Here is a 19,621-nt window from a genome sequence, read left to right as displayed (position 1 = left end):
GGGAAGGGTCTTGCAGCCAAGTACCCCATTTCCATCACCAAACAGTGCTTAGGGTTAAGGTTTTCAACATATCTGCGAGTATGATGTTCTTGAGCGAGATCTGTAGCATGATGTTCGCAGTCGTCAATGACAAAACCCTAGGGGAGATCGAGTTTGAAACCCTAGGAAGATGACTAGGTCGGACCCCCATGACCTCGGTCTCGTCGTTGATTAGTAACTTTAGCAATGCCTGATGCGAAATCGATAGTGGCGGTGCCACCATTGGTGGGCGGCAACAAAAAGTGAGTGAGAGAGATAGAGAGAATGTTGAGATTGAAAAAGATGTATGCAAAACCACTAGCGGTGACGCTGACGAACGGCAATGAACAGTAGAGTATGATAGAGACACCGACGGAGTCAGATGCGGTTATGAGCTTTGTGGAGTAGAAGTCTGCTAGAGAAGGCGACAGAGGAGGAAGCGAAGAGGGAGTGAGAGGAGGAGACAGATTTTGATTGTGTTAGAAATGTATATGACATCTATAAAGATGATGTTTTGGTCATTTAACCTAAAATTGTCCTTATGGACAAGTTAATTTAATGCCTTAACCTCGAGAAATTCTATTTCCACACACTTACTTACCTCAGTGTATATCATTTCTCAGTGCACACACTTAGTAATTTGATTATTAATTATTGTTTTCATTCCACACACCAAATATTCTAATCATACCTTTAGCTCATATCTTGTACACACACCACATCAACCCTCTTTCCACACAATCTCACATCAATCTAGCCCCTCTCATAGAGTTGATGAGTAATTTATCCAAGTCCAAATTCATCATTTCAAAAATACACATTATTGTGGATGTATTTTTTCTATGAACTTCAATTTGCAAATACCAAGTGATGATCTTAGAAAGCACAACAACGGCTATATAGCCTTGGGATTGAAAAGGGTTGGGATTCACTTGTGTTTAGTTTAGATGTAGTGGTACATTGGATTTGCAGAAACCCAGGACTGGAATGCTCGAGACAAACTATTCAAGCGCCAAAAGGTAAAAAGGATCAATCATAGCATAAATGGGTAGGGTTTTGGTGATGCAAAATACTGAAAATTAAACTCTCATTGAGTATAATGCTTTTTAATTATTTTAAAATGCTTTTATTTTTTGGTTGGATGTATAAATTTGTGATCTTAATCTGTTTGGTTGATTACAAAACTGATGCTAAGAATAAAGAAAAAAAGATCATAAAAATCTCCTAATCTATTTTGTTTCTTGTTGTTTTTGTCTAAAATGGAATTTTTTTGGTTATTAAAAGATGTGTACTAAGATTTTTTATTTTAAAAAAATGTGTAAAGAGAATATTTTCATATAATATTATGAGTGTGTTTTGATGTCTATTATAGTCATTTTACTTTTATGATATAATTGTTATTAAAATAATAATTCATTAAATGTGTGCACTGAGATACGTAGGTATGTGAAAATAGAATTTCTCCTCAACCTCTTACCCAAAAAAATTCAAAATTATTATTTTTTTGCCCAAACACCCTATAATGGATCATTAAATTGTTTTTCTTTTTATTTTATTTTATACCCAAATAAAAATCGACAGGCTACAGTGGTTATCCTCAAATTAGGAGAATCGTATTGTACTGTTGGAGAATTATACCCAAAAAACAAAGAGTCCAGATCCTCTCTCATGGTTTCCTGTCATGATTCCTACGGTACAACAAAACGACGTCATTTTGTTTAGTTTTTTTTTTTTTTTTTTTCTTTTTTTGGGTTTCCCCCTCTTTTCCTCTTCCCTATCATTTGCTTTGCTTTGTGTTCCTCACCTAACCTAACAGAGAGACAAACTGATAGAGAGACAAACCCAACAAGCAAATCATGTTTTCTCTTCAATAAACAACATTGAATTAAAAGCAATACTGTTAAATATGTTTTCTGGCTATTGCAGAAGGGAATTACTTCACCATAAAAATAAAAAATGACTTGGTAATGATTTTTTTTTTTTCAAGTTCAGATCCATTTTCCCAAAGTTGAATTGAGTTGGAAAGAAATTCTACATTCTATCAGAAAGCAAATAGATTTGAGGGAAGAAGAGGAAATTCGAATCATATGTTCGGTAGATCTAATTTGTGTTTTTTACCGGGCGAAGCCAAAACCGATCTTTTTTTTTTTTTTTTTTTTTTTTTTTTCTTCAAGTTCAACCCATTTCCCCTTTTAGATCCTTCTATCCTTGTTCAAGCAGCTTAACCCAACACACACACACACACACACACACACACACACATATGCTCGTAAAATAGAAAAAAAATCTTCACCATGTATTTTCATATTTATCAAGTATTTCATTTGTGTATCTTCAGAAACGCATGAACTCGAAAACCCCTTCGTGCATTCCGAAAACGTTCGACGGTTTAGCCCATCTCTCATATGTACAGTTTTATATATGAATTTCTGGGTTACACCTATGATCAAAATCAAAGCTAAATTTGCTTCATAGACCTGAATCGAGACTTAAAGAAGAACGTTTTGTTGTTGTCCCTCTTTTATTTATGTGAATACAAACAAGAAAACAACTAGCAAATAGAGGTTGAGAATCTAGTACCGTCGCCTCACCCCGTCTCGCCACTTTGTTTCGTTTGTCTGTTCTTGCTCCGTCGAGGTAGGTTACAGTTCTTAGTTCTTAGCCTGAGAGAGAAGAAACCAAGGGGAAAGGGACAGGAAAATCAAAAAAGAAAAAGGGCAAAAAAAAAAAAAAAAAAAAAAAAAGGCCAAAACAGCAGGCAAGGAGCTACGGCAGAGGATCTGGACTCACAAAGACAAAAGGCGATCCTTCGAACCCTCACCCACACACACCCCCAATCTCACAACAAGAAGGATCTCTCTCTCTCTCGCATGAAACGAGCGCCGAGTGACGTCGGCGGAGGCGGCACAGCCACTGGCGACGACATCAAGAAGCCGGTATTCCTCACCAAAGCCCAAAGAGAGCAGTTAGCCCTCAAGCGTCGCGAGGAAGAAATTGCTGACCACAAACGCCACTCCGAACTCCTTCTCCATAACCATCGGCCTTCCACCTCCGATTCCAAACCCCACTCCGATCCATCGCATGACACCACCCGCCGCCACCGCTCCTCCCGCGATCACGATTATGAGCGCGACCGAGACCGCGATTCGGAGCGGCGGAACCGCGAGCGGGAGCGCGAGGAGGAACAAAAGGCTCGGGAGCGTGCCCGATTGGAGAAGCTAGCGGAGCGAGAGCGAGAGAAAGAGCTTGAATCCATCAAAGAGCAATACTTGGGATCCAAAAAACCTAAGAAACGCGTCATCAAGCCCAGCGAGAAGTTCCGCTTCTCCTTCGACTGGGAAAACACCGAGGACACCTCCCGCGACATGAATGTCCTCTACCAAAACCCTCACGAGGCTCGCCTCCTCTTCGGCCGTGGCTTTCGCGCTGGCATGGATCGCCGCGAGCAGAAGAAGCTCGCTGCCAAGAACGAGAAGGAAATCAGAGACGAGATTCGCAAGAAGGACGGTATTGAGGAGAAACCTGAAGAGGCCGCCGCCCAGAAACTCAAGGAAGAGGCCGCTGATTTGTACGACACATTTGACATGAGGGTCGACCGCCACTGGTCCGACAAGAAGCTCGAAGAGATGACCGAGAGGGATTGGAGGATCTTCCGTGAAGATTTCAACATTTCCTACAAGGGATCCAAGATTCCTCGCCCCATGAGGAGCTGGGTGGAGAGCAGGTTGAGTCAGGAGCTTCTCAGGGCCGTCGAGAGGGCAGGCTACAAGACCCCCTCCCCAATTCAGATGGCTGCCATTCCACTCGGTCTCCAGCAGCGTGATGTCATTGGTATTGCGGAGACTGGTTCTGGTAAGACTGCTGCATTTGTTCTTCCCATGTTGACTTACATATCTAGGCTACCTCCAATGAGCGAAGACAACGACGCCGAGGGGCCTTATGCAGTTGTCATGGCCCCTACTCGAGAACTTGCACAGCAGATTGAGGACGAGACTGTCAAGTTTGCCCATTATTTGGGCATCAAGGTTGTTTCTATTGTTGGCGGCCAGTCAATTGAAGAGCAAGGTTTCAAGATTAGGCAAGGGTGCGAGGTAGTCATCGCCACGCCTGGCCGTCTTATTGATTGCTTGGAGAGGCGTTATGCTGTTTTGAATCAGTGCAATTATGTTGTCCTTGATGAGGCTGATCGTATGATAGATATGGGTTTTGAGCCGCAAGTTGTGGGTGTCTTGGATGCAATGCCTTCAAGCAATTTAAAACCCGAGAACGAAGATGAGGAGCTCGACGACAAAAAGATTTACCGGACAACTTATATGTTCAGTGCTACAATGCCACCGGCTGTGGAGCGACTTGCTAGAAAGTACCTCAGAAATCCAGTGGTTGTCACCATTGGTACTGCAGGAAAGACAACTGACCTAATCACCCAACATGTGATCATGATGAAGGAGTCGGAGAAATTGTATAGGTTGCAGAAATTGTTGGATGAACTTGGAGATAAGACAGCTATTGTGTTTATTAACACTAAGAAGTCTGCTGATAACCTTTCCAAATCTTTGGATAAGTCTGGCTATCGTGTGACAACTTTACATGGTGGCAAGTCTCAGGAGCAGAGAGAAATTAGTCTTGAAGGTTTCAGGGCCAAGAGATACAATGTATTGGTTGCAACGGATGTAGCAGGACGGGGGATTGATATTCCTGACGTGGCCCATGTAATCAATTATGATATGCCTGGGAATATTGAAATGTACACCCATCGTATTGGACGAACAGGTCGTGCAGGAAAGACAGGTGTTGCAACAACATTCTTGACTTTACATGATACTGATGTCTTCTACGATCTCAAGCAGATGCTTATTCAGAGTAACAGTCCCGTGCCCCCTGAATTGGCTAGACACGAGGCTTCAAAATTCAAACCGGGAAGCATTCCTGACAGACCACCTAGGCGGAATGACACAGTGTTTGCTCATTGAAGCAGCATTGAACTGTCCTGTATTATGGTTAGGAGATCAGAATTGAAGTGAAGAATTTGGTTGCTGCTACAGACAAGGAACTGAGTTTGCATTGGAACACAAGCTTCTAGAATATGGTAATAAGAATTGCAAAGTGCTGAATGTAGTTTTGACAATGTGATTATATCCTTTCTGATATTCCTGCCATGCTGTTAGCTTCTATCAACTAGGAGGATCTTCGCAATTGTATTAGACATTAGTTAAGGATTTCATTTTAGATGACTTCTCTGTTAATTTTCCTGAAATTATATTTTGTTATAATTTGTACGTGTTGAATTAGGAATGTTCACTTTGAAGGGTTAATTTCTAGTCAGTATTGCTTTTATAACATTCTAATGTCAGCAATTTGATCCCTATTGTCCCTTCTATGGTTCGAAAAGCCTTGTGTTTATTATGCGGTATTAGTTTGGTGGTTTTTATTTTATTTTCTTTTCATTTTTTGGCTATGCAGTGATCTTTTTCTTTTAGATTTTTCTTTTGAGTGGTGGGGAATCCGATGTTGTTACCTCCAAGGTATATGTAGAAAGGACCTATCTATGTCGGAACACCTTAGGCTTGGATTGAGTGACAAGTATATCAATTGGCAGTGTTATTGTTTCCTACTATTTTGTCATGCTGGAAGTTTGACTAGAAATTTTGGTGGCCTTCATTTTGATAGGAAATTGTTGAGGCCAGGGTATGTTAGACAGAGTTGTTTAATTCATTATTTAATGGATTGTCCGATTGTATTGCTAAGGGCACAATGAGAGCATCCTTCATGATTATTGTGAAACCACTCAAGAGTCGTATATTTTTGTATAATTATTATGATTACATGTTAAATATTCTTGCATGGTTACATTGTGTTACTCATAACTAGATAAGATGTCGTATCTTCATTTTAGTTAATACATGTTCACTGTCATGTTGTCTTAACTATTCTTTTAAAGATATTCCATGATCATTCTTTTCTTTTTTGTACTCCCTCGTACCATTTTTTCTTACTTTTCATTTGTGGTAGTCCCCCTTCAAATTTTAAAATTCGAAAGTTTAATCTCACCTTATTTATTATTATTATTTTGTGGTGAGAGAGAGTTCTATTACCAAAAAAAAAGAAAAAGAAAAAAGAAGAGAATATTATAATGAGGCTCAAGACCCGTGCTTGTAGGTACACATGGCCCTAAGAGGCACACGACACAGTACTTACCCTAGCCAATGAAGAAAATCCAACCACAACCCATTTAGCTAGGCAAAAAGTAACAACATAAAATCAAAGAACCATATAAAAGGGAAACAAGAAAAACACTGTGGTCGTCCGATGTTCATATCTAAGTCAAGGCTTTTAAGTAACAGTTGCAATTGCTAATGATAATGATGATTTTATAGTCCTAAATCATAAGTTATTAACATTCATTCATAATACTAGTAGTAGTAAGAAGAGTGGTATTCTATGAAGCATGGACACTCTAAAATTGGTGCCGTGGCAGTGTTCGACACGCCGGGGACATGTACGGGACACGCCATCTGCTGTGTCCCTTTAATTTAATGATTTTTTTGGAAGGGGATACAGTGGGGACACGTGTGTCCACATAGGGACACGCCATAGGACACGGCGGGGCTCAATTTTAAATTTGTTATATTTATTTGGGGTCAAAGTGTAATATTTAAAAAAAAAAAAAAAAAAAAAAAAAACATGTAAGGCTTGTAAGCCCTAAATCGAAAAAAGAAAAGAGTGAAGGAAGTCAGACTTGCGAAGACCTCTCTCTCTCAGTCAAAGTCGATCGAAGCCCTTCAATCCACTCGTCTCAGTCTCTGCCTCAATCTCTGTCTGAAACCACTCGTCTCAATCTCTGTCTCTGTCTCTGTCTCAAACCTCCGATCTAGACGACTTCGAAGGTAAGCCCCTCTCTCTCTTACACTCTCTCTCTCTCTCTCTCTCTCTCTATCTCTCGTTCTCTTGCTCTTTCTCTTTCACTCTCACTCTCTCTCTTTCTTTCTTTTTTTCCCTTTGCCCTCTGCTCAGTGCTTTCAACTGAGTTGATATTTGTTTTTTTTTTTTTTTTTTTAATACTTTTATATATATAAGTAAGACCTTTTTTTTAAAATATTTTTTATATGTTAATATATATGTATATATATCTAAAACTTTATTTTTTTTTTAAAAAAAAATTATAAGTTTATATATATAATGGTTTTGATTTATATATAATGTTAATGTTGATGTTAATTTATAACGGTTCTCATTTTTTTTTAATCATTGTAATGTTAATGTTACAGGAAAAATGTTTAGTTCAAATTCTGCCAATAACACACATTCTGCCTTTGATGGTGAAGATGATAAGCTACTGTGGAAATATGTGACTAGATTAGAAAAATCTGGTGCAAGAGGGGGGAACTATACTTTTCAATGCAACTTCTGTCGGGTTACACGTAAAGGTTTATACACTAGAGTAAAGGCCCATTTGATGCAAATTAAAAATCAAGGGATAGAAGTGTGTCCAAAAGTAACAAGTAAAGATAAAGCAGAATTTGAGAGGGTAATTGCAAAAGCAGAGTTGAAATTGAAAAACTCTAAGTTGAAGAAAGTCTCATTGCCTCCTCTTAGTTCAAGTGCATCATTAGGTTTATGTTTCAATGAACCAGATGAGATCTATGGATCAAAAAGGAAGAGGTCAACTGCTATAGGGAGTGGAAGTAGTAACCCTGTTATGAAAGCATTTAACATTGGGGCTCGAGAACGATTAAATAGTGAGATAGCTAGAATGTTTTATTCAATAGGCTTGCCATCTCATTTGGCAAGAAATCCTTACTATGTTAATGTGTTTACTTTTGCTGCAAATAACAACATATAAGGATATGTACCGCCTAGATATAACATGTTGAGAACTACATTGCGTTAAAAAGAAAGGATAAACATTGGCAGGCTGTTAGACCCTATTTGAGGCACATGGAGAGAGAAGGGTGTGAGTATAGTCAGTGTTGGATGGAGTGATTCCCAACGAAGGCCATTAATAAATTGTATGGTTGTTACCGTAGGTGGACCTATGTTTATTAAAGCGGTTGATTGTTCAGGAAAAACAAAAGACGTGTTTTTTATTTCCAACTTGATGAAGGAAGTGATCATGGAGGTTGGGCGTAAAAATGTGGTTCAAGTCATTATAGATAATGCCCCAAATTGCAAGGCGGCGGGCATCTAATTGAAACGCAATTTCCTCACATTTTTTGGACTCCTTGTGTTGTGCACACCCTCAATCTTACCTTGAAGAATATTTGTGCTACCAAGAATGTGGAAAATAATTCAGTTGCATTTGAAGAGTGTAATTGGATTAGTGAGATTGTGGGTGATGTGATGATGGTCAAGAATTTTATTTGTAATCATTCCATGAGGTTGGCAATGTATAATGAGTTTGTGAGTTTGAAGCTTCTTTCAGCTACCGAGACACGCTTTGCTTCTTCCATTGTCATGCTTAAGAGGGTCAAGTTGATAAAGTAAGGTCTCCAAATAATGGTAATCAGTGACAAATGGAGTTGTTATAGGGATGATGATATTGGTAAGTCCAAGTTTGTAAAGGATATGTTGTTGGATGACTTTTGGTGGGATAAGGATGACTGCCTTGAGAGAAAAAAAGTGCTTGAAAAGGTTTTTGATGATCCAATGGAGCGCACTAAAGCAAATTTGGAGTATGCTAAGTTCTCAACCTAAGAGGGGCCATTTGCTGACATTGATTCCATTGGAGATGTGATATGGATCCTCATAGTTGGTGGGTTGTTCATGGTGCATCTACACCCACTTTTCAATCTTTGGCTTTAAGGCTACTTGTGCAACCTTCTTCTTCGTCATGTGCTGAAAGGAATTGGAGTATATACTCTTTTATCCATTCAATGAGAAGAAACAAGATGACTCCCCAACGTGCAGAGGGTTTGGTTTTTGTTCAAAGCAACCTCCGTCTTTTATCAAGGAGAACCCCACAATACCTCGAAGGAGAGACTAAGTTATGAGATATTGCGGGTGGCACATTTGATTCATTTGATGATGTTGGGATGCTTGAAGTTGCAAATCTCTCACTTGATGAACATGAGATGGATGTTGTGTTGTTTACAGATGATGGAGGTGCAAATGAAGAAGATGGTGATGCTAATGATGATGAGGACGTGCAAGAAATTGGATCTACTTGAAGTTTTGGAGGGCCAACTTCTTTTCTTTTTTTCCGTCTTTTGCCTCTTATTTAGTGCTTAGTGAAGAATATTATTGGATGTTGAATGTTTTCTCCTTATATTTATTGTTGGATGTTGGATGTTAAATCTTATATTTATTAAATTAATGTTACTATGTTAGTCTTTGTTAATTTTGATTTAGGCTGAATGTAACATGAATCTACTTAACACATAAAAATATTTTTAAAAAAAAAATTTCGCCGTGTCCCCCGCCGTATCAGTGTCCGTGTCCCCATTTTTTGAAAATTGCCGTGTCTTGTGTCCGTGTCCGTGTCCGTGTCCGTGTCCGTGCTTTATAGGTGGTATTCGAACCTTTGTTCAACAAATTTAACCTAAAACAAAAAAGGTTTAAGTTAATAATCATAGATCTTTAAGGAATCATATGAAAAATAATGGGGAAAAAATGTAGATTCATCTAAGCTTATTTGAAACTCAAAGACTCGTAGATCTAAGATTTTCAGCCCAAGTCTGTGTTTTTATGAGATTTTAGCTATTGAAAGCCTAAAAAATGGAAAATGATCTTTTATAGTCAGTTTTGCCAAAAAGCTCAATTATTGCTATGCTTGTTATTTTCATTCATGCCGGAAAATTGATTGTAACTGGTGGTGAAAACCACCAACAGTGATGTTATGTAACTGTGGACCACTTTTTTAAACACTGCATAATGCAGTTTTGCTTCGCGTTACTCATGAAACCTATGTCATTATTTATTTTTTCTTCGCATTACTTCATGAAAACATACTGATATGCTTCTTTTTTTTAATATTTTTTATCACATTCATTGGGGTTTAAAATAGTTTTGGCGGGCTTTGTTTAATTTTTAAGCATGAGTCATTCAATATATGTACCAACTTTTATACCACTTTGGTGTTTTCACAAGTACATGTGTGAATACAAGATTGCCCTCTCAACCTGAGAAGACACGGGAATCAATATTGCAGGATTTCGTTGGCTTGATCACCGTCCTCTTTTAGATGTCCTGTTTCACAGGTTCTTTTGTTTTTTTTTTACTCTACTTTTTTTTTTTAGCAAAGTTGTGTTTCTCCATTTGCAGGTTTACTTTGTTGGCTATCTAGTCTAATATTGGTTTCTGCAAGTATAAGTAGCGCATTTGTTCTCTAGAGCATCTGAGAAGGTAAGCATGCATTCTAGTTGTTTCTGCTTGTACTCTCTTTAATTTCTTTGCATTGAATTTGCACCCCAGCATGGTATTAGTAGCTGCCTACTGCACCTTGTTCTGTAAGTTTTAATCTGTAAAACCTCATTGCTACTTTTGCAACTTGAAAAATTATCTTGGTATGTTTAACTCAGCTGTTTTTTCCCCTCGATTGTGTTTTCCTATTTGCTTCATTATGACCACAATTACCCAACTCTTCCAAATTAAAAACATTCATGGTAGCTTACATGGATGTAGTGTCTTGCTTTCTAGATTCCTGCAGTTGCTTGACTAGTTGTAGTTGAAAAGGATCAAAGCTCCAGTAGCCAATGAGCTCTTCATTTCTGGAACATTTCATTTTCATCTTGATTTCCCTGTAACTGTGTCATTATTCCTCCTTTTTGGGCCTTCCTTGAACCTAGGGATAATTTTTTTCCCCATTTCGTTGCTTGGTACAGGAAACTTTATTATTGGTAGGAAAATAAAAGACATACAAACAGATCTCAGACCTAACATGTACCCTTGACATAACTAGCCTTAAAAAAAAAAGAAGTCTAAAGAAGATCTAACTTGTACATCTACTTTACAACAACAATTATACCCCAATGAAACATGCTCAATTATCATCCCTAGACTAACCAGTAACTCCAGTAGTTTCCAGCACACATCAAAATTTCAAATTTGACATACTGATTAGTTGCACAAAGTGGGGATGGGGATGGTAGTGGGGGTGGTGGTGAGGGAGCGACGGCATATAGAAGTTCCTAAGGTTGGGAGCACCTATGGGGGCGTGTGTATATTTTATATATTAATATATATATATATATATTTATTTATTGCTGAGTTGTAATATATGTGTTAAAATATGAATTATTATTGGAGATTGATGTCAATTACAAATTGCCTTGTCAAGTATAAATAATTTTGTAAATAGAAAGCATTAAAATAAGTTTAAGCTTTCTTTTTCGTTTTTGTTTTTTTTCGTTTATTTGAGATTTGTATGTTTGTTAGGTTCTATATCAATTGGGAGCGAGTTTATTCCTCTACAAGAGTGAGTTCTTTACAAGTTTCTTACTGGAGAGCACAAAATCATATTTTTGAGTTGAAACAATCACCCAAGTAGGAGTTTCCTACTATGAAGTTTGGGAATTGGATTTTTTAGTAATTTTTTTTTTTGATTTTTTTAATAAAAGAACATGCACAAAATAGAGAGAATGATTTGACAAATTATAATGACTTTTTTAGCTAAAAAATTAACTTCCTAAACAAGGCCTAAATGTCAAGAAATACTAAAACATTTTTTAAAAAACAGACTGAGATAGCCTTACAATGCTCTCATGGGCATTTACAGGTAGCCTAGATGATTTTCCTTTGTTTCAGGTGACAACAAAAGATTGCGGAGGATTCCAATGGGGAAGTCTGGAATGAAATCGGACAAATCACCTATTCTTCTTCAGTATGGGATCATGATTGTAACAGAACACGATAGGACTAAGATTATTAAAACACACACAAATAATTTAACTAAAAGTATCATATATCTGTGTGTTTGTTTGGACGGACTGGATACGGGGGATTGTAATCCACCGGACTGTTAGTTTTGGGATGTTTTGTCCCTGACTATTTGATTGGACTGGATTTGTATCCTATGTTTGTTTAGTCATGTGATTAGATATCTAGATTGGACTATTCTATTGAATCTTATATTTGTTTAGTCATGCTATTATATGTTTGGATTGGACTATTCTATTGAATCCGATGTGTATCCTATTTTATTTAATTTTTTTACTAAAACTTTTAAAAAATTAAATAAATAGAACATCAATAAAAATTATATAAATTTATTTTAATTTTTAGTTGAGGTTTTTTAATTTTATTTTAATTTGAACTTTTCAATAAATTGAACTTTTAATTTTGTTTTTAATTAAATAAATTGTATAAATTGAGCTTTTAATTTTATTTTTAATTAAATAAATTGAATTTTTAAAGGAGGATTATAGTCCATGGAGTGTTAATTTAATTTAATTTTTAGTTGAGATTTTAAAATTTTATTTTACTTTACTAAGTATAAATAAAACACTACAAAAAAATGCACATTTTGGCGACCAAAATTGGCGACCAAAACTAATTTAGTAGCAAAAAATATACCTTTTGGCTACTAAAAAAAAAATTTGGTCGCCAAAGGTTCACAGTTCAGCTACTATTTGAATTTAGTCGAGATATATTGTCTTTTTGGCGACTAAAACGAAAGTCACTAAATCTATAGTAATCAGCTACTAAATAATAATTAGTCGCCAAAAGTTTATATTTTACGCTACTAAATGTAGGTTTAGTCGCTGATTAAGGTTAATTGCCGACAAAAATATAGTTTAGTCGCCAAATATTATGGACATTTTTTACACCTTTTGGTGACAAAAATTTAGTAGCCGTACATTTAATTTTTGCCAACGAAAAAAAAATTAGTAGCCAAATGATACTTTTGGCTATCAATATATTAGTCGCTATTAATTAATCATTGGCTGCAAAACAATTTGTCATTATTCAGCACTATTTGGTGACAAAAAAATAATTTAGTCGCTAAAGGTTGAATTTTTTTTTTTAAGAGGGAAAGCAATTGACTTTGGCGCCCGATATATATACACTGTATGTTCTGTCTCTCACACACGATATACACTCTTCTGTCTCAAACACTTTTTGCTCTCACCTCACCCCTTCTCACCACCGACACTCGCCACCTGCAAATCGCCAGCGCCACTTAATCACAGGTATTTTTCTCCCGCTCTGTCGCTCTCGGTCTCTCCCTCTCTGTCGCTCTTAGTCTCGATCCCTCTTTGTCAATCTCGCTCTCTCTTCCTCTCCTTCTCTGTCCATCTCGGTCTCTCTCTCTCTCTCTCTCTCTCCCCATTTCTCAGACGTAGCTCTAGGGTTTTATATGATTTTTGTTGTTTGATTGTGTGTTGATTTCTTAACTCAAAATTCAGATTTTTGTGTTCATTTTGTGTTGATTTCCTACGCTTGCTGTAGGGTTTGTGTTAATTTCTCCCAAATTCAAGCTCATGAGTTTAATTTGATTTTAGAAAAATATTAGCTTAATGTGTGAGTAGTAAGAGATTTGGGTTTTGTTTGTCTTGGGATGCTCATTGTACTATTTAAATGTTGATGTTGTACATCTTTTTACTGTAATTCTCTTGTAAATCAGTGAGTAATGTTTGGTTGTTTGTAGGCACTGTTATTGTTGAGTCACACTGCTGGTTGATCTTTTATTTGTTTATAGTTCCCTTCCTTTTATTTTAAATAAATAAATATTCTGAAATTTTATATAAACAATTTTTTGTTTTTATTTGCTGGTTTTTAAAGTTTTGTTTTTTGTGTCTTCAAGTTATGGTTTCTTGGATGAAGCTGTAAATTGGATGCACATCTCCCTGTTGTTTTTGATAGTTAGCTATGGGATATGGTTTTACATGATATAGCACCACCACCACCGTACTCATATGCTAGCTGTTTAATTACTTAATCGGTTTCATGGAGAAAGTTTGGAAATACCACTTGGGTTGAATAAGATGCTTGCAAATTACCATCTATCTTGTTAACTATGCACTTAACTTTATTATTAGCCTATGAATAAGATGCGTTTGGGAGGTTTTGTGTGTTCTTGCTTTTGAGGGCATATATCTTGCTTTCATTTGTTCTGTTTTGATCTTGAAATACAGACAAGTTCAGCCATTTGTCTAGTTTAGTTCTCTACTCTACTGCATTGCACATGGCTTTATATTATGTGATGTTTCTCTTTATGTACTCTATTTTGTATTGTAATGTTTTGATTCAAATAAAGGTTTTCTTTGTTAATAAAGCAACTTATTACCTTGTTTGAACCTAATGTTTCGACTGTATCTTTTGAGTGACAATGTTGTTTATGTAACTTCAGGTCTTTCATCATTAATTTAAATATAAATGAATTCTTATTTAAAAATTATAATTCAGACGCAACTTTACTAAATGGAAAAGGGAAAGGAAACGAAAGAAGGTAATGTCGAATTTCAATGGGTCATGTTGGTTTTGTTTCTGAGAATTGAAGAACTCACCTTGATTAAGCCAAATAGATGTACTATCTTCGCCTGATTGGAAAGGTACGTTTTTTTTTTGGCACCAAAAATTGTTTGCTGCTTTATTAAATTTCTGAACTTGGATCCCAATTTTTTTAGATGTTGAGGAAAGACAATGAATAGAGTTGCAATGTAGCATGTTTGGGTGGCTGCTGAAGAGGGAATTGTAAATTTTTACCAAATTCAAACTTCATGTAAATGTAGCATGGAAACTTGTGTGGTTGGTTGACTAGTGGATGCCAAATTTGAAATCTTTAAGTAATGTGCTGTAAATGTGAGCCAAAAGCCCCCCACCAGTGCCAAATCTGTAGCCAAAATTTGGCTTTGCCAAGTTTGCCACACCAGCAAAGGCAATAATCAACACTAGGTGCTTTTTGAGAAATTGATCCAACGGTAAAAAATTGACATAAGATTGTGCAGATAGCATGGGATGAGAATCAATGGAGTTGTATAGCTAAAAAATGTTTTTTTTTTTCTTTGGGAGCACTATAGCAAGCAAACAAAATGGATTTGGGTTTTTACCATTGGAGGCTTCTCAGTTGTAACTGATAGTATGGGGATGTCATTTAATCGTCTCAAGAAACTTGTACTATTATTTTTTTGCTGTTTGTCCTTGAAAAAGACAGCAAACGTTGAATTATCTGAACTAGCCTGTTTTAGTACCAAGGTGTTGAATTTTTTATTCAATTCTTCATTCTTTCAGTATTCCAAATTTACTGCTGTGACTCATTATTTTAATATTTAATACCATATGAATTGGTGCCTGGCTGTGCTGGTTACCGAAGTACTTAACCTTTGTTTTGTGTAATAAACACTCTGGCATTATGTTTATTAAATGATAGTATTATTTTATAGGTCACTCTGATTACTGATATATATATATATATTTTTTCCTTTAATGTGCAGGCAGCTGGGGCTTTGTCAATTAAAATTGGTAAGTGCTGGTTCTGCGCTCTTATTGGAAGTATCACCTACAGGACTTGATCAGTTTGTTGGAACTTCATTGATGTTCATATTTCTCGATGGAAAAAAAGGGATTGATTTCTTGTTAATTTATATTACTATCTATGTTTTGATTCAGACACCTATACAGAAAAGCTTTTATCCATCTCTCTCTCTCTCTCTCTCTCTCTCTTTATATATATATGGATGTAGGACTTCAATTCTGCGGTCCTTGTGTTGTGGGAATTGTATTGAATTGCCAATGCTTTAAGTTGATTTTGTTATTTGGTAAGAAGAATCTTATTCATATGATAGTAACAGTTCTACATAAATAAGATGATATTGACATTACTGTTTTGAATTCGAGCCAAACAGGATACTTCATTGAGGCTTGAGTTTGCAGTTTCATGTTAAACATAACTATTCATTTTAGGGTTGAATAGTTTGATATACATTGTCAAGACTAAAGAGTACCCAAACAGCCATGACAGCTCTACTGTATATACAAAGTACCCAGTCCCTAAAGCATACACAGTACCTAAAGGCCATGTTTGATTTACACTACTAATAGTGAGGTATTAATAATCCTATTAAATTAGTGTGGTATTAACTATCCCACCCCTACCCCATTACTAATAATCCTACAAATTTGTTGGATTAATTATCCATTGGATTAATAGTTCTAAATCAAAATGTCAAAACAAACATAGGATGATTGGGCCCACGGATTAATAATCCTAATCCCATGCTTTAATCCTTCCAATCAAACATGCCCAAACAGTACACAGTACCCAAAGAGCCATGAAATGCTTTACTTTATTCATGATTCTGCATAATTCTAAGTACCCAACTGCATTACAAAAAGTCCACCAGCAATTTTCCTAAATTTCCAGTGTTCACTCCCTTCAAAACATAGCCAACTCTTCCTAAATTTATGTTCTTAACAGTAAAGCATCAGCGTATATGCCTCCCATTTTAAAGTGATATATATTGTATATTGATGATCATGGAAAAGATGCCCGTTACGATGTTGTTGATGATGTTTGAATGGATTGATTTTTATTTTTTATTTTTTAAATAATGTATTGAATTTCCCTATATATATAAAAAAGGAATACACATTTGTAGTGTTCTGAATTTTCAACAGAAAACTATTAACTGCTTGTAGTGCAAATTAGTTTGATTTGAAAAATTAGTTAGGCAAGGATGGTGAGAAAGTGAAGGATTATACTAACTGATAGACATAATTGAAATGCTACAATAGGTTATTGTTGTTGCTGCACAATCAGATTGGAATCTGTGCAATTGACTTTGGCACTTAGAGATTGATTTTTATGTAAATTGTTTGTTATGATATGCTACCCGACTGCCATTCACTTTTTTATTCGTTTAATTGTGAAATGCTACACTGTTGGGCTATTGGTATCAGCCAATGTTTGTTAAATTTATCCATCAACTCAGAAAGGCCTACCTGTTGGGCTATTGGTGTCAGCCAACGTTTTGTGAAATTTATCAACTTATTGTTTGAATAGGTTTTGATGCGTAATATTAGGAGACTTAGCAGCAGAGGACCTGTAGTTCGGACACTCTGAAGGACTTCATTCTGACATTGAAAAGGTAAGCACATATTTTCTATGAAATATTCATTTTCCTTCAATTGATTACGAATAGGGACAATTACTTTATCAATTATGAAACGGTTGAACAAAGTACCTAAATGGTTGGGTTTGACATAGAGTACATTATCATAACAAGATTGGGTTTCGCATACATTCATTTAATTTAATTGAAAAATGCCTTGAACTTAGGTTTCACATAAGTTGGGAGTTGGAGTGAAAAAGCCTTAAGTGTCCAATGTGTACTTTATGTTCGTTTCCCTGTAAATTCAAGCTATGAAATCTTGACATCTTAGCTTTTATGTGTCCACATCCAAATTATCATAATAAAAAGGATTCCAAGTACAACAAAACAATCACCATAAAACTAAACAGTATTGTCATATCTTGATCATCAACAAAAGATCACACATGACTATTACCAAAAACCTACCATTTGGATTCAGATAATTGTAAAATCAAATTTTCAAAGCATGAACCTGAAACCAATAACAAAACAAGAAACCTGAGTCATCTACAATTTTCCCATTTCGGATGGCAGGAAAACTATAGCAGTTGTTGAAACACAAAGCAAAAGAGAGACACAGAAAAAGAGCAACACAAGTGACTAAATCTAAAACAATAATGCAAACTGTTGCATATTGCAGTTCTTTTCTGTTTACCCCTAAGCTGAGCATCACAAATTGAAGAGCTAATATAAATGGGAAAATATGCAAGGCTACAAATTAGGCTTCGACAGCAACAAATTTCAGACGATCTCAACCATTTTAAGTACAAGAGTCAACTCAAATGATGCATCACCTGCCAACATATTCCTGGTCTAGCAATAACAGGAATAACACGGTAGGAAACTTACAAATGGTACAAAAGAAAAGGAGTTCAATCTTCTAAGCATGTTAGTCATTCTCTTCCACTGTCGTCTTCAATAGCGCCTGCTTCTCTGATATCAAGAGCAAAGCTATATTCTTGGTCACAACCCATATAAGAATCACACATGAAATAGAGGGTATAGGTCTTCTTTCCTGCTTCTCCAGGGGCAGCAAATCAAGCTTGACCTTGGCTTTCCTCTGCAAGGAAACTCTTTTGATGGCAAGCTTACTTTTGGTTACTTTTGGTATCACCAACCACAAGCCACCATCCTCCTTTGGTTTTGGGATACTAGGGGCATCAATGGGTCCCACCCCTGACCTGCCCTCAAGATCCCCGTTCAAGGGTCACCTGCAACTGACATCATCCCCAGCCCTCACATTGTTGCCATCAACCACATCATAGGTCAGATCAATATTCGGGAAACGGTTGCAAACCCGCGCAATATCCATCAACTGTGAATCTGACATTTGCAATAGCTCTCGCCTTTCATCATCCTCCATCTCCACCAAATCAAACAGTCTCTATACTCTTTCCAGGGTTCTCTTAGCCAAATCTTTTGTGAAATTCAAAACCTCGAATATTAGCAGTCAAAAGTTTCAAGGAGAGAGTGTAATGAAGAACCAATTTTTCAAATAATCCATCCCTGGCCCAGTAAACAAAGTAATATTAAAATAAAATATACATCTGATACCCAACTTTGTATTGTGTTTAGAATATGACTATTAATTCATATTGTAGTGACTTGGCAGTTCTCAAGCTGGACAACCTTTAAGCAAATAACCACTTGCATACATACCTTTATCAACCCTGTCAAACAGTGAACGTCAAATGATGTTTTGGCAATGGAAGAAAACAGAAGCTACTCTAGCCTTGTTGAAGGAAAAGTAATGAGGCAGTCAATTGTTAAACCAATATCAAATTACGAATGTTAGGATAAAGTTCTATTACAGTTACAAGGGGTGTGACATTATGCTCAAATGTTATATATGGAACTAATTGGTGTATTTTTATTTTTTATATTTTGTTGTAGATGGCTTTTGGCATGGAGTTGTGGATATTCTATTTTTGTTGACGGATGACAATTTGCACTTTTGTAAACTCCCGCATTTTTGTCGTCCTCAGCTTTTTGTGTAGATTTTTATTAATTGTATAGAATACTTTTGGTGGAGTACATAATACTTTTGCCTTTGAACAGATAATTTATGCTGTGATCTATTGATTACCTTTTGTCGTGGTACATATTATCATGGTATTTTGTACCACACCAAATGGTCATTTGGCATAGTAGTAAATATTTTTTTGTATGGGGAGGATGAAATTTCCCCTATGATCATTTATGTTATGTATGGAATTATTATTTTAAATTGGAATGTATTTGATTTGTATGGAATTATTGACATTTGAAGGTATTAATTTTTAGATGATTGGAAGTGAAATGGATGTAGATTGTTGAATGGGTGATAATATATGTATATATCGTACAGGTTGCATGGAATATATACAGGTTGTGGGTATGGACAAATTAAAATAATAATAATAATAAATAAATAAAATGATGTTTTGGTGACTAAAAAATTGGTAGCCAAAAATAAAGTCAATATTTTTGCTAACTAAATAGTTAGTAGTTAAAAAAAAGAATTAAATGAAAACAAATTTTTTGGCGACTAAATATTCAGTAGCCATAACAAATAAGACTTTAGGCGACTAATAATT

General features: G+C 36.0%; 1 protein-coding gene across 19 annotated transcripts; it reads left to right on the top strand.

Moving 5' to 3' along the window:
* Positions 1-2,503: 2,503 nt before the first annotated feature.
* On the top strand, positions 2,504-19,272 carry LOC114257859 (DEAD-box ATP-dependent RNA helicase 21). Of its 19 annotated transcripts, none has more exons than XM_082893090.1 (7): positions 2,504-5,104; positions 10,276-10,356; positions 14,359-14,504; positions 15,387-15,414; positions 16,955-17,039; positions 18,658-18,792; positions 18,939-19,272. In XM_082893090.1, the coding sequence occupies exon 1, from the start codon at positions 2,889-2,891 to the stop codon at positions 4,986-4,988; it is 2,100 nt and encodes a 699-aa protein (XP_082749216.1). In that variant the 5' UTR covers positions 2,504-2,888; the 3' UTR covers positions 4,989-5,104; positions 10,276-10,356; positions 14,359-14,504; positions 15,387-15,414; positions 16,955-17,039; positions 18,658-18,792; positions 18,939-19,272. The 19 variants fall into 19 exon arrangements, with proteins under 19 accessions (XP_082749216.1, XP_028053472.1, XP_082749220.1 ...); XM_028197671.2 differs by having other exon boundaries at positions 18,647-18,792; XM_082893094.1 differs by lacking the exon at positions 14,359-14,504.
* The last annotated feature ends 349 nt before the right edge of the window (positions 19,273-19,621 follow it).

This window comes from Camellia sinensis, chromosome 10, assembly GCF_055761805.1.
Source record: "Camellia sinensis isolate YWXY chromosome 10, ASM5576180v1, whole genome shotgun sequence".
NCBI lineage: Eukaryota > Viridiplantae > Streptophyta > Magnoliopsida > Ericales > Theaceae > Camellia > Camellia sinensis.
This window is presented reverse-complemented; position numbering and strand designations above follow the sequence as displayed.